This window comes from Schistocerca cancellata, chromosome 5 (assembly GCF_023864275.1).
Source record: "Schistocerca cancellata isolate TAMUIC-IGC-003103 chromosome 5, iqSchCanc2.1, whole genome shotgun sequence".
Taxonomy (NCBI): domain Eukaryota; kingdom Metazoa; phylum Arthropoda; class Insecta; order Orthoptera; family Acrididae; genus Schistocerca; species Schistocerca cancellata.
The window spans coordinates 250,813,261-250,837,208 of NC_064630.1; the positions used below are offsets into that span (position 1 = coordinate 250,813,261).

At 40.6% G+C, this 23,948-nt stretch overlaps 1 protein-coding gene across 1 annotated transcript in view; it reads left to right on the plus strand.

The window, feature by feature from the left end:
* The first annotated feature begins 309 nt into the window (after positions 1 to 309).
* The window catches only part of LOC126188469 (synaptic vesicle membrane protein VAT-1 homolog), a 64,049-nt gene continuing 40,410 nt past the window's right edge, over positions 310 to 23,948 (plus strand). Inside the window, exons 1-2 of the mRNA XM_049930073.1 lie at positions 310 to 335; positions 15,285 to 15,339. Of these exons, the coding sequence (XP_049786030.1) occupies positions 310 to 335; positions 15,285 to 15,339 (81 nt within the window). The remainder of the gene's footprint in view (positions 336 to 15,284; positions 15,340 to 23,948) is intronic.

A 23,948-nucleotide genomic window follows, 5' to 3' on the forward strand; every position in this document is an offset into this window, starting at 1 on the left:
ACATTCTCCTTCTCTACAGATTCCAGGAGGCCATAACACACAGCCCGATGAAAGCGAAATCCTCGTCCTCAAGATTGAGCAGAACGTGAATGTGATAGGACGATTTCGTAGAGTGAAACGTAGAACTTCCCACACTTTTGCGAGGGGCATTCAGTTCCCAACTGAAGCGTCGAGTTGACGCCTGCGGACTGTTATCATTGGCAATTTGAACCTGCTACAGTTTCTGCCGATACGCGTGGTCGTCCATCACATGTCTCATCACAAACCCTGCCGGTACGTTTAAATTCGTTCACAAGCAAACTGTCCTCAATGGGGCTGCTTTGTGGACTTGAAAGGTAAATTCCGCTCTGGTAACTTCATATGACACCCCAATGCCCGTGCAACCCGTTCGGTGCATAAAATCTTTCATGAAGTTACCAGCAAATGAAGAGAAAACAACAAATCAGTTTTTCCGGAAATTTCACTTTATAGACGCACACGCACAAATGGACAGTGACTTTAGAGAGACCCTGTATTTCGCCCATAGTTTGACACTAACAAAGTATGAAATAGACTGACTTTCCTCCAACACACTTTCGTCATAGTTTCTACGATTACTTCTAGTTGACAGTCGAAAATAGAGGCAAAGTTTTATACGTGTCCTGCACTTTCTAGTAAAAAAAAACAAAATTAACAATAAAAATGTTAAAGTATATTTTCTGAAGCATGGAACCAAAAATATAGATAAGTCTGCAAATAAGAATACAAGTGGACTGCTAAACAATCTTAGGAATCTTGTTAGTTGGTTCCCTCTACTCCCACCGCCTCCATTAAAATCTTGGAATCTTCAATGTGATGACGAAATGATACGTAGCGTAGCTCGACCTCTAGGTTAGATCGAAAGGCGAATTTGGTTGTGCGATAGCGAAGCCAGTGAATGAATGTGATTGAAAATTAAGCCTTGAGGCTCACATTCGTCACTCTTTATTTAACATGTTACGTTGACTTATGAACCCTACATTGTAACTGGTTCAGCCAGATTGTTTCGTAAACAATCCTTGGTAGTGAACACCTGCACTACATTTAACGCGTTTTTTGTTAAAAATGAATAAAATTGCAAAGTAAATCTCAATGTTCGTACTGCGTAATAGAGAAATTGTTGTTGTCTTCAGTCCTGAGACCGGTTTGATGGAGCTCTCCATGCTACTCTATCCTGTGCAAGCTTCATCTCCCAGTACCTACTGCAACCTACACCCTTCTGTATCTGTTTAGTGTATTCATCTCTTCGTCTCCCTCTACGATTATTACCCTCCACGCTGCCCTCCAATACTAAATTGGTGATCCCTTGATGCCTCGGAACATGTCCTACCAACCGATCCCTTCTTCTCGTCAAGTTGTGCCACAAACTTCTCTTCTCCCCAATCCTATTCAATACTTACTCATTAATTATGTGATCTACCCATCTAATCTGCAGCATTCTTCTGTAGCAACACATTTCGAAAGCTTCTATTTTCTTCTTGCCCAAACTATTTATCGTCCATGTTTCACTTCCATACATGGCTACACTCCATACAAATGCTCTCAGAAACGACATCCTGACACTTAAATCAATACTAGATGTTAACAAATTTCTCTTCAGAAACGCTTTCCTTGCCATTGCCAGTTTACATTGTATATTCTCTCTACTTCGACCATCATCAGTTATTTTGCTCTCCAAGTAGCAAAACTCCTTAACTACTTTAAGCGTCTCATATCCTAATCTAATACCCTCAGCATCACCCGACTTAGACTACATTTAATTATCCTTGTTTTGCTTTTGTTGATGTTCATCTTATATCCTCATTTCAAGATACTATCCATTCCGTTCAACTGCTCTTCCAAGTCCTTTGCTGTCTCTGAGAGAATTACAATGTCATCGTCGAACCTCAAAGTTTTTATTTCTTCTCCATGGATTTTAACACCTATTCCGAATTTTTCTTTTGTTTCCTTTACTGCTTGCTCAATATATAGATTGAACAACATCGGGGAGAGGCTACAACCATGTCTCACTCCCTTCCCAACCACTGCTTCCCTTTGATGTCCCTCGACTCTTGTAACTGCCATCTAGTTTCTGTACAAATTGCAAATAGCTTTTCGCTCCCTGTATTTTATCCCTGCCACCTTCAGAATTTGAAAGAGTATTCCAGTCAACATTGTCAAAAGCTTTCTCTAAGTCTACAAATGCTAGGAACGTAGGTTTCTTTCCTTAATATAGCTTCTAAGATAAGTCGTAGGGTCAGTATTGCCTCATGTGTTCCAATATTTCTACGGAATCCAAACTGATCTTCCCCAAAGTCGGCTTCTACTAGTTTTTCCATTCGTCTGTAAAGAATTCGCGTTAGTATTTTGCAGCTGTGATTTATTAGACTGATAGTTCGGTAATTTTCACATCTGTCAACACCTGCTTTCTTTGGGATTGGAATTATTATATTCTTCTTGAAGTCTGAGGGTATTTCGCCTGTCTCATACATCTTGCTTTCCAGATGGTAGAGTTTTGTCAGGACTGGCTCTCCCACGGCTGTCAGTAGTTCTAATGGAAAGTTGTCTACTCCTGGGGCCTTGTTTCGACTCAGGTCTTCCAGTGCTGTCAAACTCTTCACGCAGTATCGTATCTCCCATCATTTGATCTTCATCTACATCCTCTTCCATCTCCACAATATTGTCCTCAAGTACGTCGCCCTTGTATAGACCCTCTATATACTCCTTCCACCTTTCTGCTTTCCCTTCTTTGCTTAGAACTGGGTTTCCATCTGAGCTCTTGATATTCATACAACTGGCTCTCCTTTCTCCAAAGGTCTCTTTAATTTTCCTGTAGGCAGTATCTATCTTACCCCGTGTGAGATAAGCCTCTACATCCTTATATTTGTCCTCTAGCTATCCCTGCTTAGCCATTTTGCACTTCCTGTCGATCTCATTTTTGAGACGTTTGTATTCCTTTTTGCCTGCTTCATTTACTGCATTTTTATATTTTCTCCTTTCATCAATTAAATTCAATATTTCTTCTGTTACCCAAGGATTTCTACTAGCTCTCGTCTTTTTACCTACTTGCTCCTCTGCTGCCTTCACCACTTCATCCCTCAGAGGTACCCATTCTTCTTCTACTGTACTTCTTTTCCCCCATTCCTGTCAATTGTTCCCTTATGCTGTCCCTGAAACTCTGTACAACCTCTGGTTCTTTCAGTTTATCCAGGTCCCATCTCCTTAAATTCCCGCCTTTTTGCAGTTTCTTCAGTTTTAATCTAAAGTTCATAATCAATAGATTGTGGTCAGTCCACATCTGTCCCTGGAAATGTCTTAGAATTTAAAACCTGGTTCCTAAATTTGTCTTACCATTATATAATCTGATACCTTTTAGTATCTCCAGGCTTCTTCTATGTATACAATCTTCTATTATGATTCTTAAACCAAGTGTTAGCTATGATTAGGTTGTGCTCTGTGCAAAATTCTACCAGGCGGCTTCCTCTTTCGTTTCTTACCCTCAATCCATATTCACCTACTACATTTCCTTCTCTCCCTTTTCCTACTGAGGAATTTCAGTCACCCATAACTATTAAATTTTCATCTCCCTTCACTATCTGAATAATTTCTTTTATTTCATCATACATTTCAATTTCTTCATCTGCGGAGCTAGTTGGCATATAAACTTGTACTACTGTGGTAGGTGTGGGCTTCGTATCTATCTTGGCCACAATAATGCGTTCACTATGCTGTTTGTAGTAGCTTACCCGCATTCCTATTTTCCTATTCATTATTAAACCTACTCCTGCATTACCCTTATTTGATTTTGTGTTTATAACACTGTAGTCACCTGACAAGAAGTCTTGTTTCTCCTGCCACCGAACTTCACTAATTCCCACTATATCTAACTTTAACCTATCTATTTCCCTTTTTAAATTTTCTAACCTACCTGCCCGATTAAGGGATCTGACATTCCACGCTCCGATCTGTAGAACGTCAGATTTCTTTCTCCTGATAACGACGTCCTCTCGAGTAGTCCCCGCTCGGAGATCCGAATGGGGGACTATTTTAACTCCGGAATGTTTTACCCAAGAGGACGCCATTATCATTTAACCATACAGTAAAGCTGCATGCCCTTGGGAAAAATTACGGCTGTAGTTTCCTCTTGCTTTCAGCCGTTCGCAGTACCAGCACAGCAAGGCCGTTTTGGTTGGTGTTACAAGGCCAGATCAGTCAATCATCCAGACTGTTGCCCCTGCAACTACTGAAAAGGCTGCTGCCCCTCTTCAGGAACCACACGTTTGACTGGCCTCTCAATAGATACCCTTCCGTTGTGGTTGCACCTACGGTACGGCTATCTGTATCGCTGAGGCATGCAAGCCTCCCCACCAACGGCAACGTCCATGTTTCATGGTGGTAGGAATAGAGAAATATACGACGCATATTTTGCTACGGGCGAAACTCTTATCTTAGAATACCTTGCAGCCGTAAAATACCAGACTGCTCGCAGGACTATTATCACACTGTTAGGCGAATAATTCTTTCCAATGGTACTCTGACATTTCGACAGGCACAAAGACTGCTCCACTCGGGAATACAGATATTAAGTCGACACCAAAGCGTAGTAGCTTACTTTTACCATTAACAGCTTAACATGTTCATATTATCGGCCAAGCTGCGAGTATTTACGTACGGTGTTGAAACTAAGAATAGAGGTAAGCTGAAATATAAACAAATTACGGATTCCAAAATGAATTTCTCCATTGCAGCAAATTGTACGCTGTATTTAAACTTACTTACTAATTAATTGCTTGATATAAAATTTGGATTTAGTACTATTTTCTGTCAAGAGCACAGTTTATAGTTCTTGGAGTTTTTATTACATAAAGAAGCTGGTAGTCAGCTGGGTAGCTTATTCGCAAATGGTGAGCAATGAGACCATCCGTTTGCTTTGAGCGATGGACGCCAGTTGTCTTTTAACCTTTAGCACGCTACTACGAGCGTGACTCGTTACAATTGTTCATTTAAGCTCTCCCCTATATTCGTTCCTTTTTACATTGCGTTACCAACTTTACTGGTCCTTAGTTTTACGCACCTACTAGCGCCGTTTTGGCTCCTGTATGTTACCTGACATAAAGGAGTGCTTTACTAAGAAAGCGACCCGTTTATTGAATTGGTATCTAAGACACAGCCAATTTGCCCCTCAAAGTTAAAGAAAAAGGAAGCTTTGATCAATGAATCTGTAAACAAGAGAACTTACATGAGCTTTACGTAACTACTATAGCAACAATGACGACGTGGGACCACTCGTATTCTAGATGTATTGTGATGCATTTAGGACTACAGAGGTTTTATGGGGTTTAAATAACGTCTTCAAACATATTTAGAACTTGGAAAGGTAAGTCAGCAGTGGGGAAATAGGGGTTGGTAGCCGTCAGGTAAATATAACGAAGGAATATAACAAAAGTATTACCATGGAACATTGACTGGTTTCGCGAGCTCGCATGCAAACTACAATCTTCCAGTTCTCTCAGCCTGGAACTACACTATAGCTGTTACCACACACTTTAGTAAAAACGTTTAAACAAAAAGGCAGTATCACTGTGGTCACTATATCCTTTTTTCGTAATTTATAGAAAGGAAATGAATCAAATATTGGAAGCAAAGAGCAAACGAAGAGTAAGAACGCTGGTAAATATTGGTTTTGCTAATCTAGATAACTACCCGGAGAGGTTAATAACGTTGAGAATAGTAACTCACGCTAGCATATTACCATTGTTGCTTAGCAAATAGCGAGGTGTTGATGTATAGCTGGCAGACACCCAAGCGTCCGCCGCTCGTGGTCTCGCGGTAGCGTTCTCGCTTCCCGAGCACGGGGTCCCGGGTTCGATTCCCGGCGGGGTCAGGGATTTTCACCTGCCTCGAGATGACTGGGTGTTTGTGTTGTCCTCATCATTTCATCATCATCCAGGAAAGTGGCGAAATTGGACTGAGCAAAGATTGGGAAATTGTACGGGCGCTGATAACCACGCAGTTGAGCGCCCCACAAACCAAACATCATCAGACACCCAAGCCTTTATAGTTGGAAGGTATTTATCGTAGGACATATTGAATATACACTGAACACCCGGAAGTATGAATCGTTTCTTACAATCACTATACATTCCTGTAAGCATATGGACATCGTTATTTCTACTTGGGTTTCCCCTTTTCACGAATAACATTGAACTCGTGCTTAAAAAGCCACTGGGGGTGCGAGTTGGTAGTTACTAAGCTGTTACGCTACAGACCCAAACTACTGGATTCGAGATGAAAGATTCTTTTCAAACTCTTTAAAGGGCTTTTCTGGTAAAGTTTTTCATATACGAGAAAACAAGTTGTATTGAAATTACTTTTTTCAAACTCGTGAGGGACTTGGTTATGTACTGAATGGAAGCCAGTGGCATACCAACTCAGCTAAATCTATATTCTGCAATGCCTCGATTGGTTCTTAAGATTGGTGAAAAATTTTTTCCTGCTACTTGGGCCAACTTGCCTCGAAAATAGAGGTAAAGTTTTATACGTGTCCTACACTTTCTAGTAAAAAAAAGTAATAGGGCAAATGTTACTTAACGAGTACTTGATTTGCTAAAGCATTTAACCAAAAACATAGATCATAATTGTAAATAAGAATAAAAATGGACTGCTACATTATCTTGGGTGTTTAAAATTCATTCTGTATAAACACGACAGACCTCTTACCCGTTTCGTTTATTTTGGCATTTAATCATTGTCTTGATTTCCAGGCCTCTTATCCTCTTGTTGGACCTAGAATTTTACCCTTGATAGTTCTAATATTTCTAGATAAGTTCACGATTCCGTGTTAGGCATACTGTGCTGCAATTCATTGTTTTTGCACTGTATGTGTAAATTTTTTTTTCTATTCCGTATGTCCTTATTTCGTGGATCTTTGAATCGATTATTCTTCTAGTGCTTCGTATTTCGTTTCTAATTTCTCATACTGTGTTACCTAACACTTTCACTAAATAGCAAGGCATTGAGCAGAAAAACTTAATACAAAAAGCTTTTACTGCCTACACCAGTTTACATACACAATTTAAGCTTGGTGACTAGTTTAGGTTGTTTTGAACAAAAACCTTCAGGTGGATCAAATCGCAAAAGGAAGTTAAATATGAACTGAAAAATATGATGACTAGTAAGTCACGCAGTGATATGCATTCTTGTTGTCCGTCACCCAGACTGGAACAATATGTCGTTAAAAACGTCTAGAGTGAGCTAGGTTGTAAATCAGTCTCGAGAGATGTAGGTAGTAAAGAAGGAAAATGGTCAGCTGCATAAGAAAAACTTGCGTCAAATGCCCATTATATGCAACCACACAGCAGAAAATATACTGATAAAAATATTCAAAGGTAACAAGAACTGTCAGCTATTCCATTGTGTGTCCTAGAATGAAGGAATGATCAATCATGGTGTATACTGGATTGGTGCACAAGTTCGTAGCGTATCTCCATAAGTTTAATAAAAACACACGCATAACAGATACTTGTCACCAATAATATATTTTCCTTCACTATTTAGAACGGCGTTCCAACTCTGGGATAACTTTTCGATTCCGCGACTAGAAATCACGTTGGTTTTGAGACGCAGAACTTGTAGAGAAACGCTATTTAACATAAGAATGCGTTCTTCTGAGGTAGTTGGACAAACAACTTACATACGTTAGCTTATTAATAAATTTGTCATGTTGTCATGTTTTGCAAAACTTACGGTTTTAAATTTTTATTGATTTTCTGTCTTCGGATATTAAAGGACGTACCTCCTCCTTGTCCTACTGCACGAAAATTTCACACATTTTTACATGGAATGGAACCAAACTGGATGGTAACACAAATATTTTTGAAATTTTTTAGGAAGTGCCTTCATAATGTGTATCAGGGTATCTAAAGTACACCAATGCCTTTAAATACACCTATAGTCAGAAATCAAAGAAAATTGTCAGCTGAATATGGAAACCATGCTATTGGAACCCCTCAATCTGACAATCGCTCGCTAAACATACGTGTTAACCTATGGAGTGTGCAAAATTATCTACTCAGCTACGCACACAACACTTAAGTCAAACTACAAAATATCTAGACTGTACATCTTTGCTCTCCACAGGTTTTACTGTACTTCCGTTCCTTTGGAGAAATTTCTCAAGTTTGTATTGCAACCACAAGGGAACATCTGAGCGTGAGTAGTGCTAGGACAGATTGCGGAAAAAGAGGCAACGCCGAAAAATAAGTTCAGAACTGTGGCATGTAAATGCATTAAAACTCGTGCCGTCAAGCAGTCTTTTGTGGTAATTTGTTGTAAGAGCCATCTTAATCAGCATGTCGCAACAGAAGTAGGCCGACTTGTATTACTCTCAACAAGATTCACTTGTCTGAAAACCATCAGTTAGCGTGTTTGTCTGATAACCCTTAAGATTTTGCAACATGATACATTTTTGAGATACTAGGCTGTTTACTTTGAAAGGGTGGTAGAGAACTGCATCTTTCTTTCATTTATTAGTACTTGATACAGAACAAGCAGTTGCATTACAACCTTCATTGCTTATAGTTTCAGTTAAGAGATATTAAGGGAATATGAAGCGCCGATGTAATCTGAATCTCCATGAATTCAAAGCGGCTAGCACATAGTAACAAAAGAATGGAAGGACACAATAGGTCTTGCTATTTTTTGCTACCAGTTCCGTATTGTCTAAGCACTAAACATGGCGATTTTTCGGCTATATAGAGCAGATTCAGAAGGATGTAGGTTGCAGTAAGTACTGGCAGATGAAGCTTGCACAGGATAGAGTAGCGTGGAGAGCTGCATCAAACCAGTCTCAGGACTGAAAACAACAACAACAACAACAACAACAACAACAACAACATAGAGCAAAATGTAATTAAAGTAATAACCAGCGCCTTGTTAATGTGGACGTATAACAGCTCTCAGTGCAATATACTAATACAGTTCAGTCGCTTAGTGGTAATTAGCACCAAAATACTGTAAGATGAAAAATGAAATGTAACCTGAGGCGTTTAAGTTAAAGACGAACTCATTAAGTGTATATTCGCATACTTGGCACGTACTTCCTGTTGCGCTACACCGATGTGGTTAGTTTAGTGTTTCTTGGAGACGAACTGCTGTTGCTAAACGTCGTTGCTTCCATGTCTTCCGTGTGACTCATATTTCTCTCTTCTGCTTCCCAGGTATAAACAATCTACAGAAATCTTTCCTTTCCTAGCTGTAATATCTAGTCCTCCAGAATGTCCACTTGTGACGTATTTCTGATCCATGCGCATATCTTAGCCTACAGCTAGCACATGTTCCATTACATTTAGCACAAAACGTAATTACTGTTCACTTTCAGCTACCAATGCTTTATCGTCAATTAATTGTATTGTGCTAATTTTCTGTCTTTTCGAAACAATAAGGCAAGATTGCGAAATCCATCTGGAACTACTACAGTTTATAGCGCCACAGTACACTCAGAAATCCGACCACATTTCCATTTTGCATATGCTTCTCCATTACCTGGAAGCAACATAAAATCATTTAGCAAAGTGTTTATACACGGCAGCCGTTTGGCGGTGGCCAAGTTGTAGAAAAGCCTTATAGATTTCGTGATACATCTTCGACTTTGGAGATACCAAATAGTTTAGTTACCAGACTTCGAACTATTTTGGAAACGAAACACTATGTAGCAAATGAAAGTTGTAATTGAACTCCGAATGAAACTGTCATATTCTAAGAATTTCATCGTTCATAAGCGGAATGCCAATTTTTGTGCATGAAACCCACTAAAATTAGTAGTGATACAGCACTCTTTCCAAAACAGGCATTATTATTACTTAGCAGTAGTTAATAAAAAGGTCTAATGTTGGATAACGTTAAGCGTTATCTGGGAAGCGAAATGACGCTTGGATTTGACGCAATTTCAGAGTAGCACGAAATAGTTTTTACTGGCGATAAGTGTCAATACAGCAGTTTTTATGGCAGAGAGGGGGCAGCAAACCAGGGGCATAAAATATTTTTAATATTTTGGTAGACAAATGGCAACTTTTAAGTTGTCATCAGGAAAGTTAGTTCCAACTTTGTTAAAAACATGCATAATAGCGACTTTTAAATCATTTTCCTATAAGAAAAATACCTGATGACACTGTTTTTTCCCTTTCCTTGAGTGCTTAGTGGAGGGTCGGTCACCTCTTGCGCGCCCCCCCCCCCCCCCCCCCCCCGCATCTCACCAGGTAGGGCGCCACTGACTGGCGATGATGTGATTCCACTTACCTCTGTTGCTACGTGAAGGTGAATTAGGTGCCAAAAATAGTTACCATGTGAAGCACGGTTACCATAGTGCGACACAACTGATGAACTTACAGTTAACATTACATCCAGCGTCAATAGACGGAAAAAATGTACACAAGGCGAGTGATTTTTTTATAAATGTATCCAAATCAGTGGAAGATAGAACAATCAAAATGTCTATCGATATAACCAACCAGCAAGTTTGAGACCTTAAAATGATTTCACTTTTATGAATAGCAGTTGACGAATCTTGCGACATAGCTGATCCACTGCAACTTACACTTCCTGTTATATTTATATCGTCTACAGGTCATAAGGAAGAACTTTCAGAATTGCCCTCGGACAGGTGCTGATGTTACAGGAAACGGTATAATAGTTTATTGAAAAACATTATATTCCATTTGATAAATTGTCTGAGTTTCAAAAGACGGGGCGAAAAGTATGACCGGTGTAAGAGACACATTTGTTGCTATTTTGAAAGAAAAGAATGAATCACGAGATATTAGTTACAACGTCAAACATCAACAATCGCTTTGTAAGCAGGTGTTTCCAGGAAGTAAGCCGCGAGGTTTTAGAATTCATAACTAAGATTGTAAATTCAATTATAGATAAAACTCTTAATCTCCTGTGTAGAGAGCAGTTATGTGAAATGGACAAAGGCTACGAAGATGTTACTCTGCATGAGAAGGTACGTTGGTTATCAAGAGAGAACTTCCTGAAACGTTTCGCTTCCATAGTAAAGGAAACCCTCCTTGAGAAGGGTATTCAGTATGCAGGACTAACGAATGCTCAATGGATGCAACAATTGTATTTCATGGTAGACCATATGTCTCATCTACATTAGCTTAATCACAAGCTACAGGGAAAACAAAAGTTCTTTTACTGTTAGAAGAGATTGTTTAAATATAAATTATCCTTTTTGCTAAAGGTTTGGAAGATAAACTTTGATTCACTGTCTGCTGAAACATCGCTAGGGTAATAATTGTGATGACATTTGCTGTTTCAAAACACCAAAATATGAGGGAGCTCTTTTCCACATGTTTCACGAATTCGGAAACAGCATAGCGACAGCAGACTGTTAAAACACCTATTTATGCTATTGTAACAGTTAAATTTTCCAGCCCTTCAATATTGACGTTGGCGACTTTTAAACACAGTGGTTTGGTTTAAAAAAAACAGCTGTGGAGCTAGAAATTTGAACGCCTTTGTGCTGATGTGGAGATATTGGAGGAAACAAATATCAACTTAGTTCACATCACAGGTGGTCTGCTTTGAAAGAGTGGAGAACGAAGATATGTGGGTTTCTAACACCTGGAGAAGTATGCATGACTCATCAGGTGAAAAAACAGATGTTCTTTCCTTATTCGGGTGTTTAGATACATGCATACAATCAGTCGCAAGCATGAACCTTTTTTAATCGTAAACTAGCAATATTCGTCTGATGAAAACCAAGAATAGGGCCTAAGTCGACTTACCTGAACTGTCCAATCGGATGCAATACCATTATTTACTTTAGTGTTTCTCAGTCATTGTCATGATATAATTTTATAGGTACCTAAAATATATATTCAAGGTACCAATATTACTAAGATTTAAAACACTGATACTAAATAAGTTAACTTTAGTGAGCTTGTAGAGAAACAGATGTAGTGTCGAATACTGAGAAAGATATGTTGAGTTGGTCTGGACATACAGAGGGGATGAACGAAACATGTATACAAGAGGAATGTGTATTTGAGCGTTGGAAGGGGTCGACCTCTGTGAACATATCTCAAATTGAACACATTTTTAACAAAGATTAGCTCAGGAGTAGAAGCTAAAACAATGTACCTACCTATGAAGTTTGTCTTAAAAGTGGTTTGGGAAAGAAATTTCAGTCGTTCTACTGTTATTTCGCTTTGTTGACCAACGATTTTGTCGACCGCTGGTGTAGGCAATAGCATCATAAAGTATGCTGGTGCTGCTGACCTTTTTTGATTAGTGGATCACATACCCGCATATTGGCATCTTTAGACATCCTGTTAAGCGGCTTTGGGGTACGCCCAATATTACTTCAGTTTCTATTGGTATCCACAGTACATTGAAACGTTCTGGGCTCTATTAGTCAAAATTTCACGAAAACAGTCGCTCCTTTTTTAAGATATGTCTTCTGATAGTATCACAGTTGGTAGTCGGCCTTCTGGTACCATGTCGAACGACTTTCGTAAATACGGGAAGACAGAACGTGCGAACGTAGCTAATCATGTTTCAGTAGTTGTGTTGCCGAATGTAAAAGATGCTACATACATTAATGAATTACAGCTGAAGGAAAATCGTTACTAATTCTTTGTTCTCTGGAAACTGGCTTAAAACATTGTAGCTGTAAGACAGTTCTGAAACAGTCCTGAATTTCAGCAGTGCCATAATTCTCACTGTAAATTGTATGATAATTAAAATGGCAGAACATCGTGCAGTTCTAATTTCTAACGATCGTTGTTCCCGTGCAGGCTATGCCTGTTCTCTAAACTTCAAAGATCTAACGAGTGAAGTAGTGTAATTTTTCCATTAAATACTACATTCAAAGCAGGCAAATCATCGTTCTAAAAGAATATTTCGATTATTGCTAACCTGTCTTCAGTTCATAGTAGATCACATGTTATACACTTACAGACATAATGCTTTTTTTCGCCGATATGAAACGTGCTTAGGAGTCGTTAATCCGTATCTACTTCGGCAGTGGCGCTGATCAAACATGGGTGCTTCGAATAATGACATTAGCAGCTTACATCTACATCCTCACACCGCGAGTCACGTCACGTTGCACGGCAATGCGTACTTCCGGTACCATCGTCGGTTCGTTTTTCTTGTTCTCTTTACGAACAGTATGTAGGAATGTGTGTCGGTAAAGCTCCATATTACTCCTACTTTCTTTCTACATCTATACTACGCAAGTGACCGTAGGGTATGTGGCGGAGGTACTTTGTATACCGCTGTCAATTCCGCCTTTCCCTGTTCCAGTTACCAATGGTTCGCTGGAAGAACGATTGCTGGTAAACCTCAGTGTGGGCTCTAATCTCTCCAGTTCTATCAGTCATTTAGCGAGATATAGATAGGAGAAAGCAACATATTTGTTGGCTCTTCTAAAGCGTACGCCTTTGCAACTTTAACCGTAGACCAACCATACTGTGGAGCTTCTATATTGCAGTTCCTACCACTGCAGTTGACTTAGCATCTCCATGACGCTTTGACGCTTACTGAATGAACCCATGGCGAAAGGCGCTGCTCCTCTTTTGAACTCCTCTATCTCGTCTTCCAGTCCTCTGGTGCGGATTCAAAACTGACGAGCGATATTAAAGTACTGGTTGGACGAGTGTTTCGTTTCGTTGATGGACTACATTTCATAGGGTTTCTTCCACTGTACCAATCTGCATGTACCTTACTCGCGTAAAATTTTATCTGTAAGTTCCACTTCAAACCTCCACGTGTGTATTGGCCTACTCATAGGTATTTTATGGAAATAGCTGCTTCCAGCGACTGTTCTGCAATTGTGTAACCATACAATAATGGTTCTTTCTGTCAGCGTATTACAAACAGCTACATTTGCTTATGTTGAGCGTGAATTGCCACACTCTGCACCGAGCGTAGATAATCTGCAAGTCTTCCTGTATTTTTGTACAATTTTCCAGCTCTGCGACTTCTTTGTATACAACATTATCCACAAAACGCCAAATGGAACTCCAGATGTTACCTACAGGTCATTTATATATTACAGGTACTACATTCTGTCCGCTCGCATTTCGTTCATTAGGCGGCAATGTACAACGCTATCGAATGCATCTCACGTCTAGGGATACTATATCGGTGCCTACGTCTACAATTTTCTGGCCTCTATGTCGAACAAAGCGAGCTGGTTTTCAAACGATCATTGTTTTTGGAACCCATGTCGATTCCTTCAGACCAGATTTTTTCGGGCTGCAAAAACGTCGTCATAAGAGGGCATAAAAGTCCCAAAATTCAACAGATGTTTCAGTGGTGTAGCCCTATAGTTTAGTGTGGCAGTTCGGCAACTCGTGTTGAATACGTTAATGACCGGTGCTTTTCCCCAAAACGCTTTGGTCCTCTGTACCTCCATGGTACTCTGCTGCTAGAAGAGGAGAAAGTTCTTCTGCATATTTTGTATAGAATGGAATTGGTATCCCGACAGATCCAGTTGTATATCCTCTGTTCTGCGATTTCAGTGTTACTTTTGACAACCACCGATATTTCAGTAGCTGCACATTGTAATTCTCAAAGCACAATTGCTTTAAAACTTCGGTATGTATGGATACACCTACCAAGAACTATTACATAGCATTGCTGTTAAACTTCGATAAAACCATTGTTGTGTACTGAATCAAGTACTGTCACTCCATTGCTTATGATAATTTAAACAACTGCCCACAGTAGCAGTCTGATGACTGCATTGGCTGGACAGTCAAGAGGCTGAGTTTGGATTTCTATGCTAAATGGCACTACTCATTTTTATGAAGACTGACAATATATTGTATCCCACTAACTGCATATTGGTAGTAATAAATTTAATCTTTGTTGGTTTTTGTCGACGTCGAGCAGCTGACAGTGTTTGTAAAACTGACTAATCACCTCACGTGTTTCCATTACGTTGTCTACATGTCACAGTTAAGCGAAATTTTGGTAACTCGTTGAGAAAGTTTCGTTTAATCCATTAGTGAGACGGTACAGTGATTACGAGACAGGTGTTAGGAAGGACCAGTAATCATGACTAGTGTTTTTCGTGACTTTTTGAAATGCCATGATGCCTCGACCACGACAATCTCCAGAAACGAGACGTAAGCTTGTTTATTTTGTGAGTAATTTTAGAACTTATAGTAGGTTATGGTATAAAAGTTTGCCTGATACGAAAATAACAAACCTGTCCGAGCAATATTTTATTTCATGTAACTTCGACTAATAAGTGACAATTATTTCTTTTTCAGGAACTACAGTCGAGACATGGACTCCTTCCCCCTGCAGTTCACAGCGCCAAAAGTGGTGAGATACTGTAAAATGCCCAGCGAGCTTGTGGCTTATTGCACTCCCATTAAAATAACTTTGTGACTTGTAAATGGCGGTGGCGGGTGTAGTGCTGCCGAGTACAACTAGCCACACATCGTAAGTGTTGCTTGTAACATACAAAACAGGCAACACAGTGAGCACGTGGCGCATGAAAAAGAAAGGATAATTATGCAGTTTGAAAGTGGAGAAAGGGGAAAGGAAAGGACAGGGAGGGAACTGATGATACCAGCTACATCAGGACTTAATGTGGAATTGGCGGTGACGATTGAAAATGTGTGCCGGACCGGGACTCGAAACCGGGATTTGCTGCTCGCTAGACAGCTGCGTTAACTACTGCGCCATCCGGACACAGTGTTCATCACAACTTCACGGACTAGCTCGGTACGCTGCCCTGTCCACCCACATTCCCACCCAATGCTACCAAGCCGCAGTCCCCGCCCATGTCTTCTATGCTCGTTACTTTGAGATTCCCTCCAGAGTTAGAAAGACATTGTGCATCCACACCGAGGGTAGTGGGTTCATTGAGTATCGAGGCAAATCAATAAGTTGTTCTTTCGGACATGTGCGAAAGAACAGACGCCAAGCATTGATGTAAAATAAATAAAAGGCAGGTGGCTGACCCCTAGCGTTCGCCTGGTAGAAACGCCAATAGCAAAGTAATTTTAATTGGAGTACAGTGGCCGCCACTGAGCTCTGCGTCGAGTGAATGCTACCGAAGTGCAGGTGGCAGGTGGCTCGAGGCTCCCCAAACACCGAAGTCAAATGAGACTGTCGCGTAATGGAAACCTTAGAAAATTCAAGGCTCTAACAAATAAATCTAGGGTGCGGTCCTTACAAAATATGAGAATGAGGAGCTATGTGGTTCATGTAGCAACTGAAATTAGTGTTTAAAAGGGACGGATGTGTACTATGTCAAAACCGATGTGTACTATGTCAAAACAAACACGATTTGATTACAGCACAGTAAAGATTCATACATATTACCCAAACGTACAGGGCGACAATTATTGAAGTATATGAAATAAAGTCGTCACTTCTTCTGAGCGGTTTGCCTTAAAACGTTCAAACTGCACGTTCAGCAGCGGGGCATGATTGGAATTAGTATGGACAAGCATGGTTTGGTTTAGCGACGAAGCACACTTCTATTTGGTTGCGTTCACCAATAAGCAAAGTTGGCGCGTCTGGGGGACTGAGAATCCGCATTTCGCAATCTAATCTCTACCCCCAACGGGTGACTGTGTGGTGTGCAGTGTCCTGTCAGGTAATAATAGGTGTTGTCCCTTGATGGCACAGAACTACCGAACGCTACGTGCGTAGAGCTGTTACCACGCTGTGGCCTCGAACTGGTGACTTCAACTGGCAGCTCCATGTGGCATCATCATCCAGCACAGCCGCGTTCTCCTGGTAGGACTGCCAGGCAGAGAAGATTTTCGTTATAAAATGTCCAGTGGCAGGCGGCAGCGGTACTCTTACTGAGAATATACGCCAATTCGTCACGTATCCTTATACACCACTGCCACTACCAGTGTAGAAATCTGCCTTGCTCCTTGCTGCACGAGGATGTGTAATACTGCGGAATTCGTTGCTTCGGCAACCCTAACCTGCCTCACAACTGTGTCCGCCTTGTTGAATTATAACAGTCAGAACATCCCGCGGTCGCATTACACTAATCAGCTTCACACTAATGTGCCCATGTATGGTCATTATGCTGCACAATGTAAGACGCAAGCTTCAGGGTATATGACGTCATAACCATTGAGATACGTGACAAAGAACCTGCAGGGCGAAATTCTTTAGATATACAGATGAAATGTCCGCAGCTCGTGGTCGTGCGGTAGCGTTCTCGCTTCCCACGCCCGGGTTCCCGGGTTCGATTCCCGGTGGGGTCGGGGATTTTATCTGCCTCGTGATGACTGGGTGTTGTGTGATGTCCTTAGGTTAGTTAGATTTAAGTAGTTCTAAGTTCTAGGGGACTGATCTAAGCTCAGATGTTAAGTCCCATAGTGCTCAGAGCCATTTTTACAGATGAAATGCGTACAAATACGTGTGAAATATGTTAAATATAGCTGAAATGTCATGTGCGAAGCTGAACAAGGCTGCGGATGAAAAGCTGCTCCTAAAGTACCGGATCGATTTCAACCAAAGTTGGTACACATGGCACTTAATATCTGGAAACAAATACTGTGGCTGTGAAAACCGGCAATTTCGTATTAGGGATGGGATGGCAACGTGATGATGTAGAAATGAGGAGGAAGGGGAGAGGAACAGAGGTGGTTAATAGATGTTCAGAGAAAGGGGGTTAGGGGAGATGGTCAGAGAAAGAGGGAAGGAGAGATACACAAACAGAATGGATTAAATACTGAAAATACCCTGGTAATGCCCGATACTCAGCCAATCAAAAAATTAAATCTTCGAACATTAGTAAGACAAAGACCGCGAATTTTGGATAAAGAAAGGAATCAGATTAATAACTCGTATTCATCAAGAAAGGAGCCATCACACATTGTGCTAAAGACATAATTGCTTCGATATGCAATCAACTGAAACATATTGCGTACGAATCCACAAAGTGCCTGAATCATTAGTGAACCACCAATTACTTACAGAACAAACTATATCCCATTAAGTTAGAGAAATCCGCCTAAATTCTCCTGATGTTTCTTATCTCCCTTTCCGCTTGGCACAAGAACTTGGAATATTTTCTCTCAGCTGCAGCATCGAATGCATTCAGTGTCTTGCCATGCACAGCTTCTGAGATGCTGAACATGAGGACCGTCTGAAGATTTCCGTGTGCCTGTCAACCAAATGAATACTTCCCAGACTCGGATCAAAGTTCCCAGTATAAGTTACAAAATTCTCTTTGTTCCAGAGCCTCACGAACTTACTTTAAAGGGCTCCACCACTGTTAAACAGTTGACCTGTATTCCCAATCGCCAGCTTTCACGATCAAGGCAGTCTTCGTCTCTTCCTTATCATTGTCGCTGTTCCCGCTCTCCATATTAATGTAGGCCGTCCACGTTTCCTCACTCTTGGCGGCGACCATTCCAGAATCTCTTTTGGCCATCGTCCTTGATCCGTTTTCATTAAATGGCTAAACCACTGATGAGTAGTATTCTCAGTTCTTTCCTGACTAGTTGTTCCGTATCCAGTATAACCTTAATTTACTCATGTCTTCTCCGCCCTGTTGCTGATATCTTGGCTGAACTTCTTGTTCCATCCATGTCTACTGCTTCTCTGCTGCTCCCCCAGGGTCCATCTTTCTACACGACTGTTTGGAACCAGTCAATATCAAAAGAAAGAAGAATAATCTGGAAATAACTCCATCCAGAATATTAATTGCTCCTCTTGCGTACTGGATCCTGAGTTCATCTGCCCCACAACTTCCCGAGGAATGGATAATGGATCCTAAGTATTTAAGCTGCTTTAATAGTTCTTCGCGGCACTACTAGATAGTACCATGCTGGAAACGAATTACCGTACCTCCACATAACTGACTCCACCGTTCCAATACACAACGTCTATATACACCGAAGAGCAAAATAAACTGGTACACCTGCCTAATATCGTGTAGGACCCCCGCGCGGGTGCAGAAGTGCCACAACACGACGTGGCATCGACAGTGTAAAGTCTGAAGTAGTGCTAGAGGGAACTGACACCATGAATCCCGCAGGTCTGTCCAAAAATCCGTAAGAGTACGAGGGGGTGGAATTCAGTTCTGAACATCACATTGCCAGGAATCCCAGATATGTTCAGTAATGTTCATGTCTGGGAAGTTCAGTGGTCAGTGGAAATCTTTAAACTCAGAAGAGTATATCTGAAGCCACTCTGTAGCAATTCTGGACGTATGGAGTATGACATTGCCCAAGTTCGTCGGAATGCACAATGGACATGAATCGGTGCAGGTGATCACAGAATGTTTACATACGTGTCACCTACTAGATCGTATCTAGACGTATCAGGCGTCCCAAGTCACTCCAACTGCACACTCCTCACACCAATACACAGCCTCCGCCAACTTCAACAGTCCCCTGCTGAAATGCAGGGTCCATGTATTCAGGAAGTTGTCGCCATACCTGTCCACGTCCATCAATTCTGTACAATTTGAAACGAGATGCGTCCTACCAGGTAACATGTTTCCAGTCATCAACAGTCCAATGCTGCGGTTTAGAGGCCCAGGCCAGACGTAAAGCTTTGTGTCGTGCAGTCATCAAGCGTACACGAATGGGCCTTCGGCTCCGAAAGCCCATATCGATGATATTTTGTTGAATGGTTCGCACGCTGACAGTTTTTGAAGGCCCAGCATTGAAATCTGCAGTAATTTGCGGTAGGGTTGCACTTCTGTCACGTTGAACTATTCTCTTCAGTTATCGTTGGTCCCGTTCTTGCAGGATCTTTTTCCGGCCGCAGCTATGTCGGCGATCTGATATTTTACCGGATTCCTGATGTTCGCTGTACACTCCTGAAATAGTCGTATGGGAAAATCTCCACTTCATCGCTACCTCGGAGATGGTTTGTCCCATCGCTCATGCGCCGTCTATAACAACACGTTCAAACTCACTTAAACATTGATAACCTTCCATTGTAGCCACAGTAACCGATCTAACAACTGCGCCAGACATTTGTTTTCTTATATAGGCGTTGTCGACCGCAGCACCTTATTGTGCCTGTTTACGTATCTGTATTTGAATACGCGTGCCTGTACCAGTTTCTTTCTCACTCCAGTCATTTTAAACAGAGTCGTTGACGTAACAGTACTGCAGCCCTGTGTAAGTCCTCTAGAAGTTTCGAATGGGTCATTTTGTGTGTACTTCAACTACGGCATACGATTGGTAGTATATTCAGACAATTATGGATATTCGTTGTGTTTCTACATTCAATCACTTTCCGTAGTCAGTTGATGGGTGCAGAATCCAACACTTACTCGAGATCCACAAATATAAAGTGTGCTTCCTGACACAATACGCCTTTTCAGTTTTCTGTCTAAGTATGATCCATACAAAGCCATCCAGCTGTAAAATTTGCCTGTTCCCGTCGCATCTTCCCCTCATTTTCCAACCTATTGCTCAGCATAGCGTCAAAACGTAGATGTCATAACACTAATTCCCATATATTTAGGTACCTCTTTTTTCCTCTTCTTGTATTTGAAAAATAGGTAAAAATCTGCCAACCGGTTGCATAGATTTTCTATATACCTTGATCACGTTTTGTCACCTCTAAGGGTGACTTCGTCAGAAGGTAAGGTAATCACCTGAAATGAATGTCAGAATCAAATATCTTATCTAATAAAAGTTTACATTAATGTAAACGAGTGTAAAACATATAGTACTTACATGAAGAACATATCGTCAAAGATGTACAGTGATTTAACATTTGCAGAAAATATTTTCATAACAGGGCATAACCCCAAATAAACGAAATGACAATTCTGCATGGAGAAAAGAAAGGGAGAAAACTTGATGTCTTGGAAGAACTTGAAATTTTCAGGCACACACCAAATAAAGATATGTTGAATGAACAAGTACAGTTGAAAAATAGAAATTTCTTTAATGATTTTAAACCAGTACTCTGTTTTATGATACTTGTAATCCAGGTTCTCTCCTCCTTTTCAGAAACATTATTTTACCTCTGTTAAGTTACGCTCATTACTAACACACCAGATAACCTCTGTGCCCTAGTTGTGCAAGCTTTCTTTTCAAAATTTATATAATGAACTGATGGTCTTAGTTACGTATGTAACTCCAGTCGTATTTAGCTCTGGTTCTACCTGTGCTACATAAAACGTAGCGAACTTTGTACTATTTTATCCCGCTTGAAGTTCATTTATATATGTTACTCAATAATTTGTAAAATTAATTTTTATTAAAAGCAATATCGGCTATACGTATGATTTACTCCAGAAAATGTGTAATATACAAAATCGTTTTACTCACGTTACTAGTGGCCTGCTTGTGGCGCGCCCTAGATTACGTTTATTTGGCAGCGCGACTAGTTGCTACACAGTCTCCTCACACCACACCGGTGTTACTTATGTTTTATTGTTTGACTTTTTGAAGAACATTCTTATATTTCAATGTATGACTTGAGCAACTCGGCTCTTAAATCACTATACATCTTTGACGATATGTTCATGTAAGTACTATTTGTTTTACACTCGTTTACATTAACGTAAACTTTTATTAGATAAGATATTTAATTCTGACATTCATTTACCTTACCTTCTGATGAAGTCACCCTTAGAGGTGACGAAACGTGGTCAAGGTATATAGAAAATCTATGCAACCGGTAGGCAGATTTTTACATATTTTTCAAATTTGTGTATACGGTTGCTGCAAACGTCAGCCATGTTCAAAGTTGTACTTTTTTTTTGTAGTTAGCTGATGCATATCACACATCACTCTTTTAGTATTTCCTCTCACTCCATAATCTAAGCAACCTACATCTAATTTTCAGCATTTGGTAGGGCTCACATTTCCATAAGTCCAAAACAACCCTTCCTGGTCCACTTGCCTCTCCGTTTCTTCCCTTTTTCAGCATCTCGTTTTACTTCTCCCTCTATCATACGTACTGTAATACCTAATTTACTGCTTTCCTTGTAGACTTCTATCACGTGACCACCTCTTTCCTGTCGGAAGTTGAAAATACAAAATATTTTATCCAATGTCAAGTAGACGTAAGTTGTATTGTAGGTGCGGTGTTGTTAGCCATTTGCGTCTTCCTAATCCTACTTGTCTGTGTAGATCTCCTGTGGCCAAGCGATTGCTCTATTTCTCCACATACTCTTCCCTTTCGTCTTCATTACACTTCGTTGTTACTTAGCCCTCTTTTAATATACGTTGTACCTATTCTAGTCCTCTTCACTTTCAGAGCTTAATCAAACGTGATATAGTTCCTCCTTTCCCTCAACCACCTGCACCTACTCCATGGTCTTCCATTCAATCCTACTCTCACCTCCCTTTAATTTCCTAAAGCCTCCTACGTAGCTTCCTTCTCCAAGGCATCCAACCTTAGTTTTAATCTTTACTGATAAAAATGTCTCATACTTTTTTCACGTAACAGATGTAGCCTATATTTTGGATCCTCCATAGTTCGTTATTCCTCATCTTTCTCCTCGTTTTATCTTGGTCTTAATCCGAAAAGCGTTTTTTGAAGTAACAATAGACTGAAAGGAGCCACACTCTTTCTTTCTTACCCTTACATCTTGCACTTAATTACCCACTGCCTCCGCACTATTACATAGTCTATAACTGATTTTAGGTTCCTTGACGTATTGGCCCAGGCGTCCTTAAATATTTGTGCTGGAATTGGTCATTCATAACTGTATACTTGTAAACCTTAAAAAAATTATTCAACCTTCTTCTATTGTCTTCTTCTACACCCTCTCTCCGTGGTCCTACAACGTCATTATGTAATCTGTTCCAATTCGACAGTTTAAGTCCCCCATGAATAACAGTTCACGTCCGTCTGGACATTCATCAACCACTCATTATAAAGTCATCGAAGAAATCCCCTTTTCATCAGGCCCATCTTAGTTAGTGCCGTACACCCTTAATTCCAGTTTAATTTAATGAATTTTTATTGTTACACTGATTATTCGTTCATCCACTTCCATTTAATTCCTTCTTATTTTCATTTTCTTTTCATAAGAATTGCTACTGCTGATTTTGCTCCTTGTTTTTCCACTCAACTCGAAAAAGAAATCTTGTAGTAGTTCTGGTCCACAAACATTCTTTTCCGTCTGTCATTACCAAATTATTCATTTTCAGTACTTCCATTTCTTTGATCACATTCTCAATTTTTCCTGGTAACTCCTGAAAATTCCATGTTCCACAAATGTGTCCTTGTTCTTTGAGAGATGAGGCCTTTTTTTATCCTTCTGGATTTTTTGTTTGGGAAACGCAACGAAACACGTTCATATCGGGGTGGGCTACAGTTCGTCGATTTTTTTGCCTACCTTGTTTTCTTCATCACCGTGGTTACGGGATTCGATTTATGTTAGTAACCATTAAGACTGTGTACACAGAATTTTGAGCTCCTGTCACGTTTCGCGCACCTAACGCCATCTCTACCTAGCGCAGAGCAACTCAGTTACCTGTTCTTAGGCTATCTGCGCACATAGCCCAAGTGATGCTCGAAAGCCAGATAAGCCACACCAAAACACCCCAACAATATGAACAAAGGATGGACTCAGGCTTGCCCTATCCTGGCTTCCAGCTCTGAGAACAACAGGTACCACCACCACCACCACCACCACCACCACCACCAAAACCAACAGCACGAGACGTGAGCGCTGCCGGTCAGTACCTGCCACCGCACAGCCTGCGTCCAGCAGGAGGAAAGGAGAGCCCACTCCTCATACGCCGACGACAGCCAATCATAGCACACAGTGCAAGAAGCGCTAAATAACAGCAGACTCATTCCATCGCTGTAACATATTACAAAATAATTTCCCACCCCTTCCATTTTAAAAGACCAATTATAACAATCGTCTTTAAAAATTGCGATGTAATAACATCCTCTGTGAGCAGTAATGACAAAACTTAGCTCAGCGGCTCTGTACTACTATAGCACACTGGTAGGTCCAGAAT